Source organism: Bombus flavifrons, chromosome 8, assembly GCF_040668555.2.
Source record: "Bombus flavifrons isolate JBK064 chromosome 8, iyBomFlav1_principal, whole genome shotgun sequence".
Classification (NCBI taxonomy): domain Eukaryota; kingdom Metazoa; phylum Arthropoda; class Insecta; order Hymenoptera; family Apidae; genus Bombus; species Bombus flavifrons.
In genome coordinates, this window is record NC_138449.1 from 7,481,717 (window position 1) to 7,509,105 (window position 27,389).

General features: G+C 34.3%; 2 protein-coding genes across 2 annotated transcripts in view; one reads left to right on the forward strand and one right to left on the reverse strand.

Annotated features, from left to right (window-relative positions):
* LOC138182611 (RNA/RNP complex-1-interacting phosphatase) overlaps positions 1-26,986 on the forward strand; it is a 43,015-nt gene extending 16,029 nt beyond the window's left edge. Inside the window, exons 3-9 of the mRNA XM_069118643.1 lie at positions 2,381-2,412; positions 3,709-3,796; positions 5,947-6,026; positions 17,833-17,876; positions 24,656-24,716; positions 25,424-25,470; positions 25,872-26,986. Coding sequence (XP_068974744.1) covers positions 2,381-2,412; positions 3,709-3,796; positions 5,947-6,026; positions 17,833-17,876; positions 24,656-24,716; positions 25,424-25,470; positions 25,872-26,626 — 1,107 coding nt within the window. The 3' untranslated portion in view covers positions 26,627-26,986. The remainder of the gene's footprint in view (positions 1-2,380; positions 2,413-3,708; positions 3,797-5,946; positions 6,027-17,832; positions 17,877-24,655; positions 24,717-25,423; positions 25,471-25,871) is intronic.
* LOC138182612 (uncharacterized) lies at positions 8,810-12,352 on the reverse strand. The gene is made up of 5 exons (XM_069118644.1): positions 12,291-12,352; positions 11,149-11,393; positions 10,655-10,723; positions 10,361-10,545; positions 8,810-10,057 (listed from the first exon to the last, which is right to left on the reverse strand). Exons 1-5 carry the CDS (start codon positions 12,350-12,352, stop codon positions 10,052-10,054), a joined length of 567 nt encoding a protein of 188 aa, XP_068974745.1. The 3' UTR covers positions 8,810-10,051.
* Positions 26,987-27,389: the final 403 nt, after the last annotated feature.

Consider the following 27,389-nt stretch of genomic DNA (forward strand, 5'->3'; position numbering starts at 1 on the left):
GAAAAAGCTGCTCTTGCATGAGTTCGTGCGGACCGCCACGAAGGCTTACAATAGAGGCGCAGCTCGCCGGTCGATAATCCTGATTTAGTCGCGGTCGTATATTAGACTAAGGATCGTGAAATTGAATGGTGGAATCAGCAGAGAGACCGACCCTGCTTTCAACCAGAGGAAGCTGTACTATACTGTGCGAAAAATAAACTACCCCTGACGTGGCCAGGGTTAGTAAATTTTACAGGTGGGCAGCATCCCACAGCTTCAATTTCTCCTTCTTTGCGGCTTCTTGCTCGCTTCTTCTCTTTCGCGTTTCTATATGTTCTCAACCTTTTTACTGTTTTACTCTTGAAATTCATGTTCTTTTAGTATTTTCATTATAGCATATGAATTATTTTCATTTAAAGTAATTTTCAATTAGTAAGCATTAGATTCGACAACTATAGTGTTGCCGATATCTGTTGGTACAAGCCGAAAACAGATGAACCTACGTGAAAAATGACTCAAGAATATAGAGAAACATTTTTTCGTGTGACGCTTCGTTTTCGAGAAAATTGAGTTTGAAAATTTATCAAATATACTAAAACTTGGCTAATTACGAACTAGGCATGCGTAAACGATCAACAGAAGATTATTCTAATATAATACATGTGAAAATAGGTGAACGATGCAAAATGCAATTTTCCCATTTCAGGCACAGTTTTGAAGAAAAGTTGGAACGTGTTTAGTTAAGAAACTGGTACACGCCCATAATAAATTTTCAATTTTATTTTTTTCGGAAAGAAAGCAACTTACGACAAAATTCTATTCTACAGTATTGACTTACTTTCAAGTGTAGTATTACCTCCTACCGAATATCTGCTCTTGTTCAGTCTGGGATAAGTCAAGTTCAAGAATACTTGGCAAATTGTCAAACTGGATTTTCACGCACGGTCATACAGAAAAATTGTATTGTATATTTTTCACTTCTTTTTTAATGTAGATTCATCACCTTTCGGCTTGTACTATCAGCACGGTAACACTTTTTATATGACTTCTTAATAAATGTAATATGTATTAATTGTTTCGGAATTTCTTTTTGTGTCTTCTAAGTACAATTGTCTCGATTACACATTGATATTTATTTATTCTAAGATCCTAGAATCTTTATATATCTCTATGTAAGGTTTGAACGAGGTAATAATTCTTAAACGTTTTAGTAATTTCCTAAAATCATTCATGAAATATTTCTCACTTTCTGTAGGTATTTTAATGCTTATAACTTAGGATGTACGTAGTTTTATATATATATATGACGCTTGTCAATCTGAGAAGTATGAACGGATTACTTGCACTTCCATAAGTTAGATGTGGTGCAACTATAACAGCGCTACCAAAGTCCCACACCTAGTCAACAATGGATTATTATGCTTGGATACGAAAGTTTTACCACAAGCCCGTTATTAATGCGACCGATACTCATTCCGTACTCATCCGTAGATACGATCTCTCCGCCCAGTCAATCGGATCGCGGACTCTAAACCCGTAATTATCATTAGCCCACCCATAGCGAGTGCGATGCTACAAGCGGACGAAGCAAAGTTTCAATTTACGTGTTCATAGCTGTACGCTATCCAAACTATGTGAAATAGATGCGAGACGTGTGTTTACTCTTTCCGCTCCTTCACTTTTCGATCAAGCTTTTCCATTTTTTTATGTAGCTGATTTCACTCGAATCTGTCATGTGGTTCGTTTTATATCGTTTACTCCTTATCAGATTCGCATTTCATTATTAATAAATTTAATTAGTTAATAATAAATTGGTAAATTTAATTAACAAAGCTTGAGATCATACAACTTGACAGTGAATGATCTAGATAACGTAGAAAGTGAATTTGGAGATAATTATGGTTTTATTTCATTATATCATACTGCCTATATTTGTATTATATTTGTAAAATGAGGTAGAATAGTGTAATAACAGATTTAGAACAATATTTTTGAGTATTGTACGATTATTGTTTGAAAAGTTATGTACATTTCTATTATGATTGTCACTATCATCGTCTATCTTTATTTAACAATAGACGGCAGCCAATCGATCATTCGAAAATTAAATGAAATTCGTGAATGATACTCGTGTTCCTCTTATTTGTTTCGGTTTTGTACACGTCATTAATTAGTTAGAAGATGACTGGTATTTTATCTTATCTTCGCTATAGATACGGGTCAGTGTAATGTTGTAACTCTCATAAATGATGCAGCTACCCGAATATGCTTTTCAACGTCTCTTTTAAAGTACTTCGCGCGTGAAGATACAACTCACGTGCCAATATCCGGGGTTATTAATTATTCCCTATACACTTTCATTAGATAATTCATTAGATTTGTTTTCTTCTTTTTGTTTTAGGCACTGTGCAACAAGCTAGAGCCGAAAGAACGGTAAGTTGATTAGCATGGTAATTCGTCATTCGATTAATTTGCATTTATTATATATTTTGCATATTTTCACACTATACTACTACCTTAATATTCTCTTAAATTTCTCATATAATAAGTACTTCATACGTACATGATAAGTTTTTGCATTCATTTTTTAGCAAATATGTATTAAATAAGTAATGTTATTCCTCAATTGAGAGATTTTTAAAATTGTTATGTCTCGTTACAATGCGAGTGAGCTCTTAAAATATTTTCTGTAATTGTACATAAAACGTTTTTGAGAAATTCGAATTACTTTCTTTATTTTTTTTTCTTTATTATTCTTTATTATTATTTCATTATTATTCCTTATTATTCGAATACTTTCACGAGCCAGTGTACATCATTCGATTATTAACATTTGCTAAGCGTAAAACTACATTGGAAAAAGATGAATTTATACACTTTACCAAGTTTCTTCTGTTCAAGATATAAATCTGTCGAAACGCGTAAGGTGTTCGTTAATGGCTTTTAAATCGATTAGTCTTCTAATAAATTTCGATTTTTTAATAACTTTCAAACACGGACCAGGACGGTTGTTTATTTATGAGAAATATTTATTCGAGACAAGCGGGCCCGTGCTATCATCCCTGGTACAAGCCTTTGGAGAATTTGATATATTGAAAGGGATGGTGAAACTATTTGGGCCGACACCCCCGCTTAATACCGGCCCTTTAGCTCGGGACCAGATTCTTTGTTCCCCTAATATATCATCGCGTTGTCCAGATCGCGCCCTTGAAAAAGATTCTCTCGTAACACAGACCATCGTGACAGTCGGCGGATTTTTTTGTGTTCTCCCCCTTTCGACTGTGGGATGAAGTTGTCTGTCTGTCTACAATACGAATAGGGAGAGCATTCTTTAAGAGTAATTCTTCAGACAGTGGATGCATGTTATGCGTATAACGTATATATTATACATACATTATCTATATAAAATATGCATATAAAATAAATATAAGATTTATATGTTTTATATAAAACTCACAAAAATACACCATTGGCAGTAGGTATTAGAACGTTTCCTGATATTTAGTACAAATTAGATATTTTTCACTGTTTTTGTTTTCTTATGAATGTGTTGTTTCAGTCATATCGTATGTGTTTTATAATATGTTCTGAATGAATACTGTGTTACTATTTAATGGACGATATAAATTTTTGTAGAGATTTTTTTTATTTGTAATGATCGCAGTAATCAGTAAATGAAATTGAAACGTTTAATGTTTATAATTTGGTTGCATATATTTATTGTTACAGATTTACAACGTCGGTACTGCTTGAAGCATTTCCACGGCTCAAGTACATCATCGACTTGACAAATACGGATCGTTACTATGATAAACAGGCAAGCTAAAATATTTGCAATATATAAAATTATATGTACGAAACAACAATCAAAATTATCGATTAATGTCATGTGTTTGTAATTACTGTTAAATGTCGGTTTAACGTTAACCCTGTTTTAAGAATATTATCTAAGATGATAAGAGCAGTATTAAATTTCATATAATAAAATAGTGTAGTATCGTGGACGAAAGGTCTAAGAGATATCGGGTGAACTATAAACAATGTCGCGAGAAAGCGGAAGTGCCGATAAGACCAACGATGTATCGTCGGTCCTTCAATCGAATAGTTTCGCGGAAAAGATCTGCGTGACACTGGCCACAAGCGGTTGCGGAACACGTGCGTGGTGGGGCCAAGACAAAAGACAAAGGGATGCTAAGGGACGAAGATGAATTAATAGTCAGTATCAATGGAGAAGCCAGAGATTGTGAATCGAGAAGTCAGAGAGTGCGAATTGCGTTGTCGAGAGAGTGTGGTCCACGTGAGAGAGAGCGTTGGATCCGTGGTGACGAGTGTTGCAAATTAACCATCTAGTTGCCTAAATTATAGTACGTTATTGTATATAGTTCACGTTAAACAACCATCGTTTCCTGTTTAACCAACACCTGTTTAATCTATTTATTGTAAATAAATTAATTGTAGTAAAGATCCTACAATAGAATTTGTCATAATAACGATACAAAAAATGCTAAATCATGTCCATTGATTTGAATATTTTTATCTTTCCGTAATTGAAACCGAAAAATGTTCGTCTTTTTTTTCTTCGCAAGCGATCCCTAGCTGCGTTCCTTGATCGAGCAGATATTCGAGAACGTGGCTCCTTTACACGGTTCTCCTCTTATCTTTGTTTATCTGTCATCTCTCTTTTTTCCTTTGGCTCGTTCGTTCGCACGCCTTCGCCTCCCTTTTTTCGCTTTACCTCTGGTTCCTTTCACGAAAGCCTAACGTTTCGTCTGTGTCAGCCCGAGCTTTATTTGGTATTTAAAATTAGTCGAGTGCGTCCAACTAATTTGTACGAAGGATCAAGGGACGACGAGGGCTAATGAACTTATTATTAGATTTTTGGAATAACTGACTGTCGACATCTCGATCGCTGAACTTTCATGTCCACATAGTGAGAGTGTATGTGTTTTTTTTTTAGGTCAGACCTGTCACAACCTAAGACCGATCAATTATATTAATAAGTTCTGGAGTGGAGACTTTTCTCGGTTGTTCCGTGTTTCTTTTTCCTCCCTTTTTCCCTTCATGGACAGTCATTTGCTATGCGAAGAGGCCTGGAATCTATGATAGAAAATGCTTTAGAAATACTACAACGCTTTTGAGCATCAATGGTGCCGCAAGGTATCGGCAATTAACACGAATACCTTTTGCTGTCTCCCGCGTCTAATTAGAGCATATTATACCTAATAATATACTTAGTGGAACCCTTAATTTTTGGGCTGTGAATGGTGTAGTTTAGAGGAAAGAGGTTCATTCACTAGGAAGATTAAATTAGTATCAAACATGAGTTTTCGTAAAGATGCTATTAACTTTTTTTAATATCTAATTTAAGCAATTTTATTCTCATTTTGAAAACACTAAAATTCACGAATTATTTTATTGATATTATAATTTCTTGTTATCGTAATTTATTCTTATATTTTAGATATTTATCGAATACGTATAAGAAGTGGTGAATATATAGTATTAAAATTGTTACAACCTGTAGGTATATACATTGATAAATATCAATGTAGAAGAATAAAGCATGAAAGAAGAAATGTCTATAGATGTTGTCTTTATGGTGCATTTATTTTAGTTTTAATTTTTGATTTTATGAGATCATGGTATGAAGGAGAAATGAACGGAGGAGAGTGCGTGTCATCGTCGTCAGTGTCATGTTCACCGATCAGTCAGATATAATTGGTTTAATATAACCAGCCGGACTTCTTTGACAGTGATTATCATTCTCTTATGGTTTCATAAAATAATTATATATATTTGTTACTAAGAGGAATATTATTGGACGAAATTATCCTAATATAATTTTAGTAATTAATTCTTTTTTGAAAGCGAGATCAAACAATCGTTATGTACCTTTGACGTAATTTTTATGTAATTCAATTTGTGACTAACGATTATTTGTTTATTTTTGGTATTATTTTGTTACAGGAATTTACAAATTCTGGTGTCAAATATGAAAAAATTATGGTTTATGGCCGGGAAATTCCCTCCGTGGACTTGGTGAACAGGTAAGTGCAGTAGAAGTCGACTTTCTTTTTTAAACAAACGCAAATGTATTGATATTGAGGTTATAATACATTGAAATATAAATTATATAAATGTTTCTTCACTTTTGGAAAGGAAATTTACTACTAAAAGGTATACTAACTATATCTGTTACTAGTTATAGAATAATGAACTATCTTCGTATACAGTGAAAGTGATATTACGAAACTATTTCTATTAAATAGGAGCTTGCCTATAGAATAGTAATAGATACATTCTTTAAACAATCTGTCTAGTTTAATGCCACGTGCATTTCGTACTTACTATACTTCCAAATATCAGAGCGATAATTGTCGATCAATCGACGCTTGTTTCACATTATACAGATAACGGTATGGTAGAAAAAATTATATATCATCTCGTTCAAAAGACCTGAATACTTTTCTCTTTTTTTTCTTCTGCTCCTGAATATGCGCGGCAAGAAAAATGCGTAAAAATTACGATTGTTGTTTCGTCAATAATTTTGGTTTACTAATTTAGGTTGTAAAGTACTCACTATATAGCGAGTCGTATTACAGCGTCCAGGAAACCTTAACTTGTTGAACCTGAAGCAATGAATTTAATGCAGTGAATGAATTTAAGAATGGATTTAAGGGTGAATTTAATAGAGTTAATTATGATGCCTAATTTTTTTGTGCTGTGATTATTAAATGTCGTAACAATTGAAATTTCAATTTTGTGAGATGTTTTTTTTTTTTAATGGAATTTTAGCTGTTCGATATTCGAAAAGATATCGTTTAACAAAGTTGTAAAAAACGATAAATTTTTCTAAAACAAAAACACCGAATATATTTTAGAAACTTTTTACAGAACATTTTAGCTGTTCGATACTCGAAAAGATATCGTTTAACAAAGTTGTAAAAAACGATAAATTTTTCTAAAACAAAAACATCGAGTATATTTTAAAAACTTTAATTTCTATAATTATCACATATATACGTAAAAACTTCCGAAGTGAACGTGGAACTATTACGGACGTATGTAACATTATAAGCTACTGACACGATTTCGTCTCCGAATTCTCTCGCAGTAGGTCAGAGAACGACCTCGGAAACTGTGGAGTTTCTCGGCTCCCTTCGATCGTTTGTTTGAACCGCACAAAGCCTCCGACTCGATTTGTATAATTCGAGGATAAAATGGTGATTCACATCGTCTGTTAATAGCCAAGAAGAATGTGAACAACCAACGATTCTCATCGTGGTCGTATCCCGGACAAGCATAGTTTTTTGTTGATTTTTTTAATCGAGATCTGACGGTTTTGTACCTTGAATATAGCACGACGTGTAATTAAATGCATCCTTGATATACCAAAATATAGACATACGTTTTAATCAGTCGGTATAAATTATTTATTGCTAGTCCGTTACTCTCTAGAAATATGCAAAGTTTTTTAGGCAGATACAGAGTTTTTACATTCTATTATACCGATCAGTTCGAGTAAATGTTAAACTTAAAATTTATTATATCACGTATATATTAGCGCAACTTAATTTAAAGTTTTACAAGTTAGTGTAACGAGATATACCTAACAAAGATCACGTTACGTTATATTCATTATCATGTCGACAATATGTGCATTCAGGTTCCTTAAATACGTTTGAATCGTGTTCTGTGAGGATTCGAGGCAAGTCGACTACGATGTACGCGCCGTGCGACAATGCACGTGGGTGTTGACGCTTCAGCAACGACGTCTTTATTTGTCGAGACATCGAACATAGGTTTCCACGTGTTCCCTGCCTTGTATTGTAAGACAATGCTCATATATTCCACGGATACAGAGAAATACCCTGACGATGTTCAAAGAGTACGTGAAGACATAGGGAAAGGAATTGGATTTTCGATACAACCGTATACTTGTCTCTTATCAACAGTTTTGGTTAACAAATACATCAATTTTAAATAAACAGTTACCTTTAAAACGATACTTATTGCATTTTAAGAAGTTATCTTTAAACAGATTTTTATTGTGATTTCTATTCAAACGTTGCTTTGAATTTGTCAGTAAATTATACACAAATTATAAATTATAATTAGGAATCGTTGCTAGCTGTGAATCTTAATGTAATTGGGATTTTATAATTCAAGTTCTTATCCTAATAAAATGATTTTATCGCAAACAACATAGATGAGTCACCTAAAATTGTTTAGTTTGGCCAGTACGATCAAAAGCCGAATAATTAATAGCGTACTGACTTTTTAAATTGCCTTCCGGGTAACACCAAAGAGGAATGTGATTTATCATGTTTTTTCTCTTTAGTCTTTGTCTTTGAAATTACATAAACAAGCCACGATGTAGTTAGTATTTTTTTTTTTTGTTTTTTAAATTAGCGCTTATAGCACGTGTAATGCTAACAAGTATCGTGCTTGGGAAACGAGAAGCGAAACCAAGGAAGATAGATAGTGGCGAATTTACGTAATGAAGCGATCCATCCGGGTGGTCCCAAGCGTGAGACGCATTTCTCGTCATCTTGGCAATGCTCCCAAGATGGAGAAAACAAAGAGAGACGATGAGAATTTTCGAGGACGACTCACAACAACGTTTGCTGGGTCCATGGGTCGAATTAACGGCACCGGAAGTATGAAGCAACACGCACACGTTCTCATATTATGCATACAAGAGAACGTAAAGCATCTTTTACCACCCACAACCGCTTCCCAAAACGTTTCTCTTTCATCTTTGTGCCAACACTGTCACAGAATCTCGTTTCTCGTATGGTGGACATGATACGTATCAAAATATTTGAGATGGGTTTATTCGACCCATATCCAACCACGAATTCCTTCAAGAAAGTGTTGCGTTTCTTTCAATCTCGACACTGTCCGATCGCCTCAATTTACATATTACAACATTTATACGCGTAAAAGTAAAATTTCATTTTTTGATGTGAACATTCTACTTCGATTTCCATACGTTAAATATGATTGTTGCATATGAAATGTGTAAAGTCTTTCGAAATATTTATCGATGCATTGCTTCAATTCGAAAAATTTTCGTATACGTTCAAAAACTGGACAGCAAATGAAGTATAGGAAAATAAATAAAAGTATAGACTAATGCCTATATTAAATATAGAAATTTTTGGATGAGGTTGTAACTTCTTTTTCATTGTATGTTTATACAAACTTGTATATTCATATATTCACGACATTTGCTCACATTTGTTCGAAATACATGTTTTACAAATATACACAAGATACCTATTTTTATAAATTTATAACACGTTGTAATATACAAGGTATTTTGTTTGCGTCACCTTCCTTCGTGTTGCTATTATTTCCCACATGAATAAAATCGTGTAGAGAAAACATAGGTGTACCTACATCGTACGACGAACACTGTGATGAATAATTTCGACTTTCAAGGCCATTTTTCTATCATTTCTCAAGATCTGCAATTAACATTTACAGTCTGACCTACCATCGTTTGATATATAACCTACAACGCAAAGATCCAAGTTGAAGATTAAATAGAATTTTGGATATAATGGCAAATTTTGCTTTTTTTTGAAAATACATAATCCTGAAAACTGGGTGAAGCAATAGAAACGACACGTGTTTGCTCGTATAAGCGGACAATTGTGGTTCTAATTGAAAAACAGTTAAGCGTATTTGCAGAGTACTTCTATAATCATACCATGTCGAGAAAACGGTCATACAAATATTAGTGAATCATTCACTTATCCACGACCACGAGATCCATGCATTAAACATGTTCAAACATAGAGAATTTCTCTTTATACTCTGCTACCAAATTCATCTTTCCATATCTTTTGTACAAGCAATTCGAAATGTTTAACACGATATGTACAATATCTTCGTAAGACGAAGAAATAGTTTTATTTTCAAATATAAAAATCCTCTTCGAGAGTGATCTTATGGATTACAATTTGTCTAGAGAAAGCAGACCACGTTTTTTTCGAAATGTAGTAATTGTACTTTGTATGAATTACATTTTAGTTTCGTCGATTAGTCTTTCATTTCGTTGTCTTCAAATCTGAAAATTAGTATCGAAAGCGTTAGATGTTTCATACGAACATCTAATTATCAGCTTAAAAAGGGTGTTCCAGATTTTTCCAGCCAGATTTTGTTAGGATCAGAGTCACCCTACAGAAAAGTCACTAGTTGCATGAAATCGGATAATATTATCTCCCTTGTTATGTATTCCCATTTTTAATAAATCTTCCAACAATCTGTATTTATGTAACGCTTTTGTCCTTATTTATACTCATAGAATATACTGACAGACCGTGGCTGGAAGTACCTGCAATACCCTATATGTGCATATTATGATGTTTACTCTTAAGCATTTTCCACAAGGTGTCATTCTAGCTATTCTGGGTAGATATTGTCTTTCTGGTGGTAATGGTCTGTTACGGAGTCGATAAGATGTTTGTGCTAGTTTCCCTGTACGAGTTTGGGGAGTTGGAAGAGTTTGAAGAGTAGACGAAGGAGCACATCGAAACATTTCGCGTATAATTCGTTCTAGGTGCAGAAATTAATGTCAAAATCCGGTTACTTGTCATAATTTCGAGATAATGAAACACGCGTTTTACAAATATACACGGATAATTAAATAATGAAAATAACTTACGGGAAGAGCCTGTACTATCGTCTGTGTCCAGGCTATCGAATGTGTTGTCTCCTGTTGCTATAATATCGTCTGTGGACAATGATTTTAATTTAAAAAAATTATTTGAGGTAATAATTAAGCTTGTGAAACTGTCATATTACCGTATCTTTATGATTATATGTAATAGTTTTTTAAATGTTAAACTTTCATGATGTTTATTGGATGACGTATTTGTGGTTCTTTGAGTTTCGACCGTGTTTTTGATAGTACGTCGCTCTTTGTTCCACCGTTTCAGTGAACATTCCAGTTTACTTCCTCGAAGCAGACATGACACTCTTGTAGAGTTTCCAGAAAGAAAGACCTGAAGTTTCCGACCTGCTCTGAAGAAGTGAACAACTCGTACTATCAAAAACATGATCGAAACTCGCAGAACCACGAGTACGTTACATCATCATAGTGCCATTATTATAAGTATGAAATGTATAAGTATGGTTGTACATTATTGGTTGACATACAATTCAAACGACGAGATGCTACAGCTACTCCCTGTCTTAGATCGCGGCGTTGGCTGAGTACTCTAAGTGGCGCAGCTGGCGTACGGAATTCTCGTCGGGCTGATACAGGAGTTCTTGGGGTTGCTGGGGTTGCTGGGGTTGCTGGGGTTGCTGGGGTTGCACAGGCAGGCGAGCAATATTCGTCATAAGAGTCTTCAACGATTTGATCTACTGGTGTTCGCCATGATGCTTCTTGCGAGCTTAGTCTTCAAATACCATATAAATGATGTTATAAATATTTATTTTATTTCACGATTTATTATCATCCTTGCCTTTTGACTTGGGATGGCTTCCGGTTGACATCATATCTACATTTACATTCTAAACTCTTATCTTGCTAATTAACTCAATACATTTTATCATTATGGTTGTTTATATTATTTAAACGATATTTCGTGTACGACTGACACTTGACAGCACATATCATTTATTTTAGTTTGATAATTACTAATAAATCTTAAATTGTAATTACGTATTTAAGACTATTTAAGAATGGAGTAATTTATTATCTGTTTGTTTATCAAACATGTGAAGTTTAACGTATACGTAACGTTTAACGTAACCAAAGATGATGAGTTAATTCGATATTAAAATTGTAAATATATGGTCATACGTGACGTGTCATTTTTTTTCAAAAATAAATTATATTATATTTACATTTCGTAAGCGCTAAAACTGAATAGCTACAATTAACGTATCCTTCTAGTAGCTTCTAATCTCGTAATTAAAAAAAGTTGCTAGGTTAATAGATCAAGAATATTAATATGTCCTAATTTAAAAAATCATGTGCTATAGAATAACCTTAAATCCTAGTGAAAAAGTTATATTATATTATATTATATTATGCTCGCTCCTAAATCATTGATCTTCTCTTTCTTATCTTCCTTATAAATGTTTAGTTGAAAGGTACGTATGGCGGAAGATGTTTTCCTTATATGAAGCTTTATTTATGATAATCGTGAGTGATTCATGAAACATGCGACTGACAAATTTAATCATTTGATAATTTTGTTCATCTATGTTTATGTTCACGTTTACGCTGAATACATTAATATTTATGTTTATATGTTCGTTTTATGGGTAATTAAAAATAGGTTACTCACTCTTGTTCGTACGGAAGACTGAAAAAATCATCGGTGCATTCTTGTTTGTTACAAGAACACATAGCGTAGTAAAATGTAAATTAGATCATAAATATAAGATATGTAATTTTGAATTTGTTGCCAAAGTTAATTATTTTGTATAGGATAATTTAAAAAATCACATTTTGACAAGTGTAATGTTACTTTCAACTATCATATTTTTTTTACCAGCCGCCTGGTTCGATTGCTCATTCGTAAGTCTAAGAATTATTTTATTCCCGCTATCGGTCATGATGCATTTAGTGTTTAATAATTAATCCTTGATACATACTCTTACACTTTAAATTGCGAATATAATAATGTTTTACTATTTGAAATCGTTAAATAACGATTAACTTTTATATTAAGAGATTTATCTTGTTTTTATGCAGCAAGTCTTTTTCGATCAAGTTAAACAGTAATTTTAGTAAGCAGTTTTTATATTTGAATGATAATTTAAGTGCCTAATCGCAATTCTAGGTTCATTTTACACATATATCTGCTATACATAACGTATATGTAGCGCGATATACGCGTGTACAAGACCACACAGCGTGCGATATTCAAATGAACTTCGCTTCTGCTGTACTATCATGCTGCCGTAAACGTCATTTCGCAGTTTCATGATCATCTCCTTATTTCGATTGAACTGTGTGACACGTAGAGCCACTGAAGTTTTAATGATTTCATGCAGACCAAATATTGCGATTTGGTGGCCAGCAACTCCCTTTCGATGTTTTTGGTATTCGAGCTAAGGCTTCTTGACATGAACGAGAGAAAAGATCCATTGTAACGTGTCAAATTTTGCGGTATGCAAGAAATAAAATCAAACGTGCAAAATCAAAAGTTGACAATAGAGGATATTTTTTATTATATGTATTACACATATGTACATTTAGTTTTTAACAAAATTAAGTGCAAGTTGTCTTTATGCATATGCAATTCAAGACATTTTTTATCCAGTATGGCTAATAATAATAATAATTAAACGTAACTACAATATACGTTATACAGTCACAGTCGTGATGTGATAAACATATCGTAACACGTGTCATATGTGCATAAATTGATACACGAAGATTGCAAAGTCCTCGATATTTTCCCGTGAAAATTTATTAAAGCTGAGAAATAATTTTTAATGCACGACGATTTACAAATATAACGTACTTATTATATTTATCTTCTAATAAATTCTAATACATTATCATATCCACATATCGTTGATCTGCATTCACCGAATAATAAACTTTACAACGAATCAATGAATTATCATTTCAAAATATTGCCATATTACGTGTAAAGAAATTTAAGTTTAAACATGAAAAGACATTCATTCAAAAAGTTTAATGGATATACAAGGAAAGAAATTATTCCATTTTATATGTCAATAAGTACCTTCCATTTAAATGTTAATAAAGTATTAGATACTTTTTTATATTGCCAGTTGAGAAGAATAATATTACTGTCGAATGATAGATATTATAAAAGTATTATAATGGTCGTCTATCCTACATAGTAAAACTCTGGTGAGATCGATTTTTCGGTAAAGATGAAAAGAATTGAAAGAACAACGTTAACGATGACAAGAACAGCGGCAATGATGATCGGAACGCGTTGATGATGCCCGGTTTCGATAGCTGGTTCTTTCAATGGGGAAATTCCAAGCGAGCAGGGTGCGAAGCGCCTTGTCCGCAGACACCTCCACGTCCACGTCGAATCTGTAATTCAAATTCGAAGTCAAATTAATTTAACGCTCGTCATTTTTCACATACCGCCGGCGCCACGGTACGCGGATCTCCGGCAGCCATTTTTCGATATTTCATTCTCAGGGGGTACTATCTCTTTTCTGATAGATGTGTCTTCTCGAGGTTCGGCTATCTCGACACGGAAGAACGTGTAGTGCCTACTTGAAATATTATGGGACATAAATTTAAATCTAAAAATTGTTTTAACCGATCGAACAATTAGGATTTCTCATCCAAATATCGTTTCAAGCAGTCTAGAAATTTGAGTTTTTAATTTAAAAATTATAATATCTGAGAGAGAGAGAGAAAGAGAGAGAGAGAGAGAGAGAGAGAGAGAGAGAGAGAGAGAAAGGGAGGGAGGGAGGGAGAGAGAAGAAACAAGTCAATACTATGTAGGAGATTGCAAAATGTAATTAGATCTTTCTAGTATCGTATAATTTAATTGATAATTAGTTTATGTAAAAAGAAGCTATATTGCATGTATATTTCACGCTAATTGCCGCTATTTACCGCATGTGCTCGTTAAGGAACTACGATTCGTAGAAATAAACAGGCTTTTTATTCAGTTATTCCGTTAACGCGTGCGTTGAAGAACTTGTGGAATTCGTATATTGAAATAATAATCTGAATTTATCTGTTTACATGAGTGAATTATATTTAACGTCTTTTATCGTCTGAGTTAGTTTCTATCAGCATACTGAAATACTTCGTGAATTAACTTGCATACGATACATTAGTGAAAGAATCTACTTTCATGTTACGTCAAAACATTTGTAAAGTTGTCGTATCATTCATCGACCGTAAGTATGTGTTTACACATTTTTCGAAGTAGCCATCCTATTGTTACGCAGTTATAACACGATGACGCATTGTCAGCATATAACAATTAAGAACGTTGAAAGACTTTTATGCTTAAAAATTATTCTTTGTGCATTTGTTGGTAACATTTTTAGTAACAAATATATATTCTACTAATATTTTTCTTATATATAGTATATTAAGAATATTTTTAGTAACATATAGTATTTATAGTGTTTTTATATATTTATAAATGTTTAATATATTTTAATAATGTATTCTTTAAATTAATTTTAATGCATGTTTTTTTAATCAGTTATGTCGTATACGATCATCCATCAGTTCAGTTTGAAAAATTCTCGTCTACTAGCAGGTAACCATTAGATCTGAGGATACGTAATAAGTTACGCGCGTATCCCTATTCTTATAACGTATCGATACTGAACGACGATGGAAAGCAGTCGGTAAGTCGGTGAATGAGTTACCATTTGTAATCGTGTTAGTCTAATCGGTGTTATAGGAAGTCCACGTTAAAGGTAAAAGGGACCAGGGGCACTAAAACGGTCCTATTAAGCCTCTATAGAGAAGCACTATTGGGCCACCCTATTCTCACACAATGACGAGTAATAACTTTTCGTGGAACCAACCTCATCGTAGATATATTTAGGAGGAGAAATCGAAACGATTTCACGCTTATCAGAACAGTTTTCGTTTCTTTTGTTGGTGAATTTATTAATAAAGATACACTAAATGGATACAAAATAAAACTACTTTTACTAAAGGTTAATCGAACAAAGTCTTCTTCCAACGCATTATTCTTCAACCCACAAAGAACTAGGTAGCGGAATAAAGCGTAATAAGCGCGCGAACGTAACATTATTACGTAATAACATATTTGTAGATTCGAAGATCGAAGAATTTGAAGATCTGAAAACTTCGAAATTTGAGTGTGAATTGTTGCGTTAACGTCAGCAACGCTGACCCTTAATGCTTCACGAGAATTTCTATTTGTAACGAAAAGAAATTCAACAGTTATCTTTATTTATATAAAACGTGCATATAAAATTAAGCAGCTGCGTAGATGCTTCATACGGATAATTTTAATAGCGACTACTTCCACCATAAACGTCGTTTCGTGCGATTTATCCAGCAATATTACGAATTACTTGAACGAGCTGGCCAATTTAAGATACCATTTAATCGAAGATGCAAAGATTTCAGCGTAAACGTCGTAACTGAAATGCAAGCGTGCGTAATAGCGAGATGAGAAATTAAAGTCGTATTAATATCAGGCTGGAGGGAGCAGAAGCAAAAGTCGAGATATCTCCGAGCGCGTTCGGAATGTTTCTGGAATCTCGACGGAATGTATAAGGGGAATGAACACCTTGCGATAATTTATCGAGTAGCCGAAGTAGGCTTAATCCGTTAATAAGACCTCCCTTTCCCGTTCTCTCCTTTTTTAACCGGACAGACAAAAAAGGGATGGCGACGCACGACTCCGCCCAATGAATTATTACAAGCGGTATCCTATCTTCGAATCTGCAAAGTTTCAGAGATCTTTTTCTCATCCTCCTTTCGTATCTTTTCTCTCTAGTATTTCCTTTGCTGTGCGTTATAAGAAAGAACCGTTCAATGAATCTACAGAAATCGTATAATGACAGAGGAAAAATTTATTATTTCGCATTCGTTATTAATTTTAAGCATAAATTAGTCTACGATTAACGAATTGAATTAAATCGGTGATAGCTTAAACGAAGGAGAAAGAAAATACATTATAAACTCTCTTATATTTATATAATCGATAAGTGTTTTGTTATATTTCATGTATTGTCAAGAAAGATGAAAATTTATTTTATTGGTTATAAATTAAATTTTCAATTTGACGATATCGACGTATGCTTAAAGGACACAATATAATATGACAATATTTTGATCATACAAACCGTAATCAATTTTTCCATTTGTTAATGTTTTCCTGACACGTGGATTCCCATTCTTGGTGTATTCGTTGCAATTCAAGGTGTGTAACATTCACGTTCTTAAGCTTCATTACCATATTCGTTCGTTTGCTACGGAGTCCCTGCATGCCTATTACGCAGTTATTACACTGTCACTTCTCCAGACCGGTTACCATATTTGAATATTGATTTAGCTGATTATTTTTTTATCGACACCATGGAAATTCGATCGCTATTTGTAGTTATTTTGAAAAATTATCAGTAACGTGAAAGTATAGGGAAGGACGCCGCTCGCTTTGCCCTCCTCCTCATGTTCTTATTACACACTCTATGCATGAGAAACATCCGCAAACTCTTATAAAATATCCCCCTATCATGCTACGTTACAATTCACGATAAGTAGATTAATCAAAATTGCAGGGACGATGATTCATGTCGTTTTCATGTCATTATAACATTAATTTATGTTACAAAATAAATTGTTGAAATACAGTTATCGTAAGTGTAAACTCCATTTGTATACTTATTTGAAATAATCAATATATTCATAATTTGTTGTTACAACTTATTACCTAATAGGTACAAAGTATAAAAGTTATAAGAATACATATAGTATAGATACCATATAGTATCTACACTAATTTATAATAATTTACGTTTTTTCAAGTAACTTTCATTAATATATATAAATCGACGTAATGCAACTTACGTTCAAAAACAACTTGTTAGTCACAAACTGCAATATAATGAGATAATAATTGCAGGTATATGGTGACAGTAATCGTAAGAAAAATTCTCTGCAAGTCAAACACGTATCTAGAATTTTCTAAGTTTTGTAATAATTTGTCAGGAATAATCGTAAAAGAAATGTTAAAATATGATGAAAATTGATAAAATTCTTTGGAAGAAAAAAATTACATTACATTTTTCCATTTCTTTCTCGTAATCAAAATTTTATTAAATTCGGAATACACGTCTTCTTGATTTTCCAAAGGTAAATATATGTGTTCTTTTTCCTTTCAGATTCTTTAAAACGATGGATGATTTTATGTCAGCTTGTGGTGAAGGTGAGTCTGCATTACATCATACTGACTCTGTATATTCTACTTGTAATATCATCAATCTTGTCTACTATTATTCTAATATCCTACATTCCAAATATCTTCTCTCAACTCTTTATTCGAAAAATGCTTTAATTTTCTTAACTACAAAGGATTTAAATATTTCCTTCTGAACAATGTCAAATAAATTTTCGTTTTGGAAAATTTTCGAGGAAATGTCGACAACAAATTAAATTACTAAAATTCTTAAATTACATTTCTTTATTGGAAATTGTTTGTCGTTTGATTGATTTTCTATTATGAAAAAAGGAATATAATGCAAAATGGTTTTAATTATTAATCGGATTAAATTCAGATTTTAAATTAAACTTGTAATTATGCATTATAGTATACTAAAAATACACACTCACGCTTTATAACAATGTAACTAATTTCTGATGTCAATTACCGATGATGACAATAAGATGAAAGTAGTTACAAAATACGTATGTCTGGACAAGAGAGTTGCATGGCTTTTATAATATTACGTATTGCGATGTGAAAGTAATGTATGCATCGATTTAAAACGTAGCAATTTATATAACGCAATCTAGACTCAGTGATTTATAGAAATAATTTACGTACATTACATATTATCTCAACAAATAGTTTATCGAAGAAACTAAGAGTCTAAGTAAATCATCGTGTTCCTATGTTGGTAAAGGTTAAGTCCATGAAAATGAACCTGAAACATTTGTACGGTTATTTTAACTGTAAAATGCAGTTTGGCTCCTGCGGCTGGGAAAAAAGAAACGATTCCCAGGAAAAATGAGAATGACGACGGTGATCACGCTACGAATCTGGACAGAGTTTGTGAAGCAGTGGATCGCCCACGCACAGCCACGTATACCAGGGCGTTGTTAATTATCTGCCGCCGTTTATCAACCGGTAGAGCAGAAACTTTCCTTTGGCATTTCTCCTTCCTCTTTCTTTCATTCGCTTCTCATCCTCCTCGGACCTTTCCGTTCTCTTTTTTTCCCTTTCTATTCCATCTCTGTTTTTCTTCCAAACCATTCTTGATCTGGTACTTACATACACGAGACAGACAAGATCAATGAACAGTGTGACAGAATTGTGACAATTTTACATGGATAATATTATACTGTTAAATATATTATGATAGTTTTATAGTGTATGAATAACAGTATAAAATTTGAACTCTATTTTATATTAGATAATAGTATAAAAAACATAAAAGTAATAAAAAATATTCTAGAAGACCTCGATTTTTAAAAGAAATTAGTGAAAGAATAAAGAATATCTTTCAATTATATAAGTAGATCATGGGATAAAAACTATAAGGTTAAAGATTAAACTTGTGTGTTACTTATAGAATTATACACAATATAAAATAGAAACATCAGGTAACATTTTTTTTCCATGTTATTTTGTCTTTTCTTCGTGTAATATTCAAAAAAAGATGTACATGTTAATAATGAATACTGTTTATAGTGCTTAAAATGTTCGTGGAAAGCTTACAAATCGAAGAAGCGAAACTCGGAAGAGAGCTGACTGAAAAACGTGTCGAAACACATTCCAAAGCGAAGACGCCGCTGCATCGACCATCCATTGACCGTCACTTAGCATTTATCAATACCTTCCATCCAACGCCCATTATCCTATTGACACGCCACAGTGTAAAAGAAGAAACTCTTAATTGCAATTTCGATATATTTCCTCATTATTATGGGCTTCTGAAACGTTCATTTGTATCTTTTCCCGCAATTTATTTTAATGTAATTTTCAATGTACAGTTAATTACCCTAACATAAATATAAATACTCTCATTTTTACATTCAGATTGATAATAATAATCGCGGATATTTTTTTTTATAACGCGGTAACATTGTATGTTAGATCTGCATTAGAAGCGTTAAAAATATTTATATTAGAAGACTGTAATACATAACAGAACTTTTTATTGATATCTATACAAGAAGATTAATATCGAAAAAGAATCAGTAAATATGTAAGTGATTTCCACTGGCAATCGAGCGATATCATAAATAATTTATAATTTATGTACCCCGATTTTCACAATTTATCACGTATGTTTAGATAATATCTTGTATGAACCTACTATGAAGGTGTATTTATAAACAATAGACATATCTAAATTGCATGATGATGTTATTAATATTACACTTTAATCAAGATCAAGGTTTATCGCTGCTATATTAGGAAGCGTTAGGCAGTGCTATATTAGGAGATTAAATATAAAATTTAAATTACGTCTTCAAAGCTAGTGCAAAATATCATATTAACTGTAAGATGAATTTACTATCAGAAATCCAAAATTTTAACCAATCAATGAATAATCACACAAGACAATACATAGATTTCTTGCATTCTACCTATATGAATTGTGGATTTAGATCTCGTAGGGATTTCATAATTCTTCGCAGCACTGTTTCTTGCACTGTTACGTAAACAACTCCATCTAGTGGATTTTATTTCTATCCGGTGTAATTCGAGCCAGTTTAACGTAAGACGTAACATAGCATCAGTGATTTATATTCGACCACGTGTCTTTGGATTCCTACATTTTCTCGCGAGTTTATTTTGCCTGCCTATACACCGGTAACTACTATTTATCATTTCAATGAACTTTCGCGATTGTATAATTAAAGGTGTCGCGTGAACAGTAGCCTATATAATATCTAGACAGTTAGCGATACTGGCGCGGTCGTACGTGCCGCGAGAGTACGTTATTATAATTTCTCTGGCAGCGGCATTTCACGAAGGTACGCAAGGTGAGAGATAAGTAAGCCGAGTCCATTTACAGTGGCTAGTGATTTATTGGCCGCGGAACATAAGATGTCGTTAATCGTCTTGCATCCATCCTGCGTGTCATGTAGCACTCTCGACGAATCACCTATGTGTATAGGTGCACGTTTATACGCGTTTGCGATGCTCCATGTGTATAGTTCGTGTGTAGAGCCAGCGATACGAGGCACATTCGAGAAGTTCGATCGTTCGATTGATTTAAGACGGCAGTAATCGGCTGGCCGAAAAGCCGTCGCGTTCTCTGTATGTATCGACGATATTTTCATGTTTATGTACGCGCACGACTGGACGTTAAAGTCCTTCCCCGTTTCAGCGGCTCTTACATATATTTTCAGAGGAGTTTACGCTCTTACTAGAAGATGCAGGAACACGAAAGGGGAACCCATGGTCCCTTTCTACCAGAGGCTATTTGAGCCGACATACCTCCCGCTTATATATCATATTGCCACATTAACCACGTCGCTTCGGGTCGTACTTCGCGACTACTCTAGTAGCCCGAAAACCAACCTTAACGTTTACCAAGGACTGACATGCAATACCAAGTACCCTCCACCCCTCTGCCTATATACCCCCTTTTTTTTTATTTCGCAACCACCTTGTCCGACCAATTACGCTTAAACTTCAAGTTGTTTTGACAACAATTCTTAATTCGAGTACATGAGATTTTATTATCAATCATTAAATGAAACTTTTTAATTCGTTCCGAATATCTACTGTGCCTATCAGTTCTTATAATGATTTTAAAACCGCTATTTTTTTGAATCCTATATCCCCATTTATATTTATATTATAATCCTCGACCCCATTTATATTTCATGTTACGAAGTAGTAGTTTCTCTTAATCTGTTGATTAATAAATTTAAGTTTTTTTAAAATAATAAATGGCATTCTTATACGAAATGGAGAATCGATTTAGAATTGTTATAAAAGTGAGAAAATAACGGTTGTACAACCGATATGAGATAAATTTCGATTCCTTATAACAGTTATTCAGAATAAAGATAGTACATAACTGTTTTAAGAACCGAAATCGATATCATAACTGTTCTCTATCCCTGGTTCCTACTCGTCCGCCACTAAGGTGAATAGAAACATGGATTGGATTTACATTGAATTTCTTTCTTACATTTTAGAGGAATGAAAGACCTTTCTGGTGTTGGGAAAAATATTATTTCCATATCGAAGATATTGTTCGATGATTCGAACGTAGCCTAACGATAATCAGGGACGATCTAAAGAAGGAAAAGGAATAATCTTGAGAATGTAATTTTTAACTATGCCATTTGTTTTGACTGATTGATGTAATATCGCATAATGAATGACCACTCCTTGGGTAGAACCATAACCATTCGTTTACGTAGGAAGATTGATCGCTTGATCAACGTGATTTCAATTAATACTGATAATCAAGGTTACGTTTGAGAAACATCTAAGCAACAGAAACATGAACTATAATCATCAGCCACGGGTAACAATAGATTGAACACGTTAGAACGAGAGCTTATGCTTAAAAGATATTAATTACTATGTCATAGTTTTGATATTACCGAAGGAAAAGATGTATTACTGGATATTTAATCATCTGTGAAAATCAATACAGCGTATCAGAAAAGGTCGTAGGTCTTTGGCAATCTCTCTGAAGATCGGCTTATTTACCAGACTTAGTATGTCGGAGCTCCGCAGGGGTGCACGCTCTAGATTTACATTAGATGCCGACGTGTTCTGAGAATATTCCTGTCTTCTGCGCGACATCTGTTCTTTCGTATGCAAAAACGAGATGACCCTGTGATAGATAGGAATGTGGTATAAGTCAGCCTTGCTCGTTCTCCACGTACAAAACAGGCAACCTTGAATTACTTCTGTGTGCCGGCATTCTTTTGAATTAAATACGCATGTCTTCGTTTCTCAATCTCTTCTCACAGATTGTTAAATGTCTTTTCATCGGACATATTTTTTAAATGAATCATTGATATACCATTGTATAATATTATACGTTAACATTTTCATTCTTCATGCCGTGTATGCGCAGCATTGTACATTATTAATAACTCTAACAAGCTATTGATTAATTAACGGATAAGCGAATTTGTGAATGTAGTATGTATAAATTTCTTCGTACTAAAACGTGCCAAATGAGACATATCAAGTTTATTATAATTTTAAATTAACGATTCAATACGGAACACAAGTTTCACTAAGACCGTAATGATTTGTTGCGTTTATCTTCTTTATTGTAAGTCAAATTCTTGCGAACGGAGCGCATATTTCGGTATTTCTACTATTCTCAGTGCTGAGAATGCCACATCAAGATATCCAAGGGCGCATTGTGATTTTTACATCTCTTGCGAACATCGAAGATATAATTTTCCACAGCTTGCTGTTAAATTCACCGGTATATTGCATAGTAGTGCTAAAATATCAAACTCTCCGCTCCGCGTATAAATCGCATCGCGTTTCTGCGAACGATCCTTTTAAGAAGCTCGCCAAGGTCAAACAACATATCGCATGATCTTCGATGGCCACTTAATTCCCAGTGTAACCCGAGGTAAAGAGGTACGAAGTGGCTCTAAAGTGCTCGGTACTTATCTACAGCTCATGCGGAAAAGGGAAATACGGAGGATGAAATTGAAGGAGAAAAGAGGCGATAGGGTTGTGGCGATCGTTATTACGCGGCTACTTTCATCAGTGTTGTGGCCCTTACGTGAAAGCGCCGAGTCGAGTCACGAATCGTCGTGTATTCGTCGCAGATTTTACCGGTAATTTGCGGTAATATTATAATCAGCCCCTTGCTGAGCCTGAGGAGGTGCCGACCCTGTGCTCTGGGCTAAATTGATGACCCGTGGAATCGTACGTTTCGCCTTACGTATGCTCCTCTTATTGGACTTGCTTCGCGCGAGTACATCTTTTTAGTATCCTTTTCTTACGTCATTAACCCACCGAACCCTCGAAAATATCTTTTACAGTTAACACCTTTGAATGCACATCACTAGTTATTCTTATATATTAATATCTCAACACGAATATATTATTCTGCGAATTTATTACGGTTCTTTGGTTTAAATATAATTATTGAGTCGGGTGTTAAGTATTGCTTCGATTTCTCTGATCTATGACACAGACAGACGCATAATTGCTATTTTTACTATAGATTTCAGATCTATCGTTGTTCAATCTTTTTGCTTAAAAAGTTGAAGCTTAGAAGTTAACTCTGTGCTCGCGGAATTGCACATCTGGGGGTCAGATGAGTTATTAAGCTTTCGCCTCTGCACCTTTAATAGTAGTAACGTGTCATAAATCTGTAGCTCAGTACTTAAACACATTGACAATCAGCAAACGAAATTGGTTTTTGGGCCTAATTCGCGCCGCTGGACCCGTGACTTGGACCAGCTTGATGGGGGAGGAGTGCTCGAGGTTTAAATAGAGTCGTGCAAAGGGATACGATAGGCACTGATTAACCAATTAAGTAAATTGGCTATATTTCGTTAGTTAGTATAAAGGGACGAATATTTAAAGGGACGTCCAAACATTCAGTTTCAGAAGTTTCGTAAGATTTCTCTGTAACAGTTTGCGAAGATTTCTCGCACAAGTATATCTGCATCGTATAGTTTTGCTTTATAGTGTAATTGAGAACAAAGCGGTTTTCGTATATTACCAAAAGGTTGATCCTTCGAAAGTGATATTTTATAGTCGGCACACTATCGTGCCACGAGCGAAACTATATAACTTCATGTTATTGAAAAATTAGTTATTTTAAAAATATTTAAATGGAAAGAATTTAGTTGAAGTATTAATATGATGATTATAGTAGTGACTATTTGTAATATATTTTTGACTGAATTTTGACTGAATCTTAAAAGTAAAATTTTGTATTTTCTATGTTATCCGCGATATCTCTATGTACAATGCTAATGTGTACTTGAATGCAAATTGAAGATTGCTGCTTTGTTCTTTTGTTCCAGACGATATTGTGGGAGTTCATTGCACTCATGGCGTAAACCGTTCGGGATATCTTATTTGTAGGTTAGTATATTATATTAAGCAAAATATCAAATATGGTTATTAAAGATTATCTCAAATATGTTTTACATGTTGAAAGATTATATATATATATATATATGTCGGAGATGAAAGGACATCGGGACTTCCCTTTTGGAATGTTGGGAAAAGCCCCAATACCCTAATCCAGACTTTTACTATTGTTACACTTAAGTAATAAAAATAAGAAATAGTTTTAATGTTCTAATCCGATTTTATGACGATGGGCTTGGGCTCGAAATGACATAGCAGGTCACTGAACGTAGCTACGGTCACGGAAGGGACGTGTACCTGACAGAGGGATGGAATGATTATATGGCTTTCCTTAAAAACAAAGATTGGCCCGAGAGGTGGGGAGAGGAATATATAAGGGCAGTTTCACTTGGATTTTGGTAGAGTTCATGCAGAAAAGTTTTACTTGCACGTGGATTGCATCCGATCGTCGAATAAATATCAGCTATATCCGCTATGGTAAATTTGAGTGAAGGTTCATCGAACGCCCAAAATTCTGATCCTAATTCGATATATATATATATATATATATATACACACACACACACACACACACGCACACACACACACACACACACACGCACACACACACACAAGATTTTAGAAAATCAATACGTTATTAATTTGCAATTAAATTAATAAAACTAATGATGTACATAAATTCATTTGTTTTGTTACAGGTATCTTGTACAGCAATTAGGTTGGGAAGTTGATACCTGTTTAAAAGGTAAGTGAACCATAAATTACAAAATTCATACTTTTATAAACATAATTATATAGAAACTAAATAAATATATATACTTCACCTACTAAATGTTATAACGAATACTTTACTTTGATGAATACTGTGCCTAGTTTTGTATGTCATGCGCATGCCATGGATTCGTACACATTTTAATCTTCCACAAATGCATAAATATTCGCAGTCTAATAACGACAAATTATAATTCTATCTATATTGAACGCATCGAATAAGATCAACTACGTTGCAATAGATACACACGAAAATGAGAAAAAATATAGGTTAAAGAAAAATTCCTTTCTAAAATTCATATCTTTATTGAAATTTAGCTTCTCCCGTTTGTTTCTATACCTGTTACACAAGCGAATTTTACGTATTTGTTTCAGCATTCGAAGAGGCTCGTGGCTATCAGATCGAGCGTAAAAACTATATAAACGCGTTGCAGAAAATACCACGCGAGAAAAGCAAAACGGGTAAAGTCAAAGCGCGACCGAGGGATTGGCTTCCACACCCAACCCAAACATATACGATGGGGCCGCCAGGTCTCGTACCACCGCGACGCGGTTTCACACAAGACGGTCCATTTTCGTTGCCACATTTTAGTTTTGGCGGTCCGCCAGCAGGCTTTCGTCCTATGCTACCTCCACCTGGCATGCCGCTAGTACCACCGCCACCAGGTCCTTCGTCTATGTACGGACCGAGGTCATTCAGGTACAGACCGCCACTGCGACCAGCCATGTGTCCACCGCCACCTCGACCAGGTTTCGCATTCCCTATTCCAGGTTTTCCTCCACCTTGTCCGTCCAGAACACCCGCTGTAAGGTTACCTCATGTTCCACCAACTCGGTTACCACCGCCAAAAATCCCTCCACATCCCGTTCCACATTCTTCGTCAACGCAACCTGTCGTTTTGAAGCGATTGCAAGGGCAAAAACGAAAGTCGCATGTGCGAAATGGCATTGTATCGCTGTCTAGAAATCCCGCCGGTGTTATTAGGCAAAATAGCCAAATGAGTAGGATACTACCGAAGTTAGTGAAAGAACAGGACTTCACGGTAGATACGTTCGAAGAAAATTTACTCGCCGTCTCGACTCAATCGAACAGGCGGCCAACGAAAGGAAAATTCAATCAAACCAAGTGACGACGTGCCATTTAGGAGTCATGAAACGTTTACTTAAACGTTCAACATCCCGTGTAATTCGCTGTTACCGAAATTCGCAGTTTTCTGCGAGGGTTTCGTTAGCCATTAAAGGAATAAGCAGTTGCGAGAATGGACAACGGCTACTAATTAACATGACTATGGAAATTTGTCTGACTTGGACAGCAAAGAAGCATAAAAATATACTTTGAGTGTGTTTATATGAAATGTGAAAACTTGTACAGTACGATTGACGGCCATCCTACACGACGCCCCTTTCTCGTTACCCCATGCAACATGTTCCTTGACATTATTTTACGAGTACTTTCATCATTTCTGAGAATAAATACACTTTGTCGATGATATTATTATGATCCAATCCATCACCATTCTCCTTCTGTAATTAATTATTTAAATAACTCATGATCGAGGATTATGATCTAGTACTTAATTGACTACAGGCGATTATTGCTATTGTTAATTCCGACTCAAAAGATTACAGTTCGATCTCTGTGTTTAGTTTTAGAGTGAAAATAAATCTTTCGGGCAGAGTTAGCCTTAAGTGCAGTATTTGCAAATACTGTATATCATATCTTTAAATACGTGTAGACAATTCAAACGACTCGTTAATTATGTTTTATGACTGCAAATACATTGAATCCTTAATTTCTCGATCGGCTTCATTCCTTACAAATCATTTCGAGCGACCTTCTTTAAAAAATCTATTTTTTTTATTAAGGACTACTTGTTTATTATTATTGATTTA

Bases quoted from the DNA above. Each gene is read 5' to 3' on its own strand.
- LOC138182612 (XM_069118644.1), bottom strand. From the start codon at position 12,352: ATGTGTTCTTGTAACAAACAAGAATGCACCGATGATTTTTTCAGTCTT. The intron at 11,394-12,290 runs GTGAGTAACCTA...TGGTATTTGAAG, and splicing joins AGTCTTCCGTACGAACAAGA to ACTAAGCTCGCAAGAAGCAT. The intron at 10,724-11,148 runs GTATGTCAACCA...CATTGTCCACAG, and splicing joins AGCATCTCGTCGTTTGAATT to ACGATATTATAGCAACAGGA.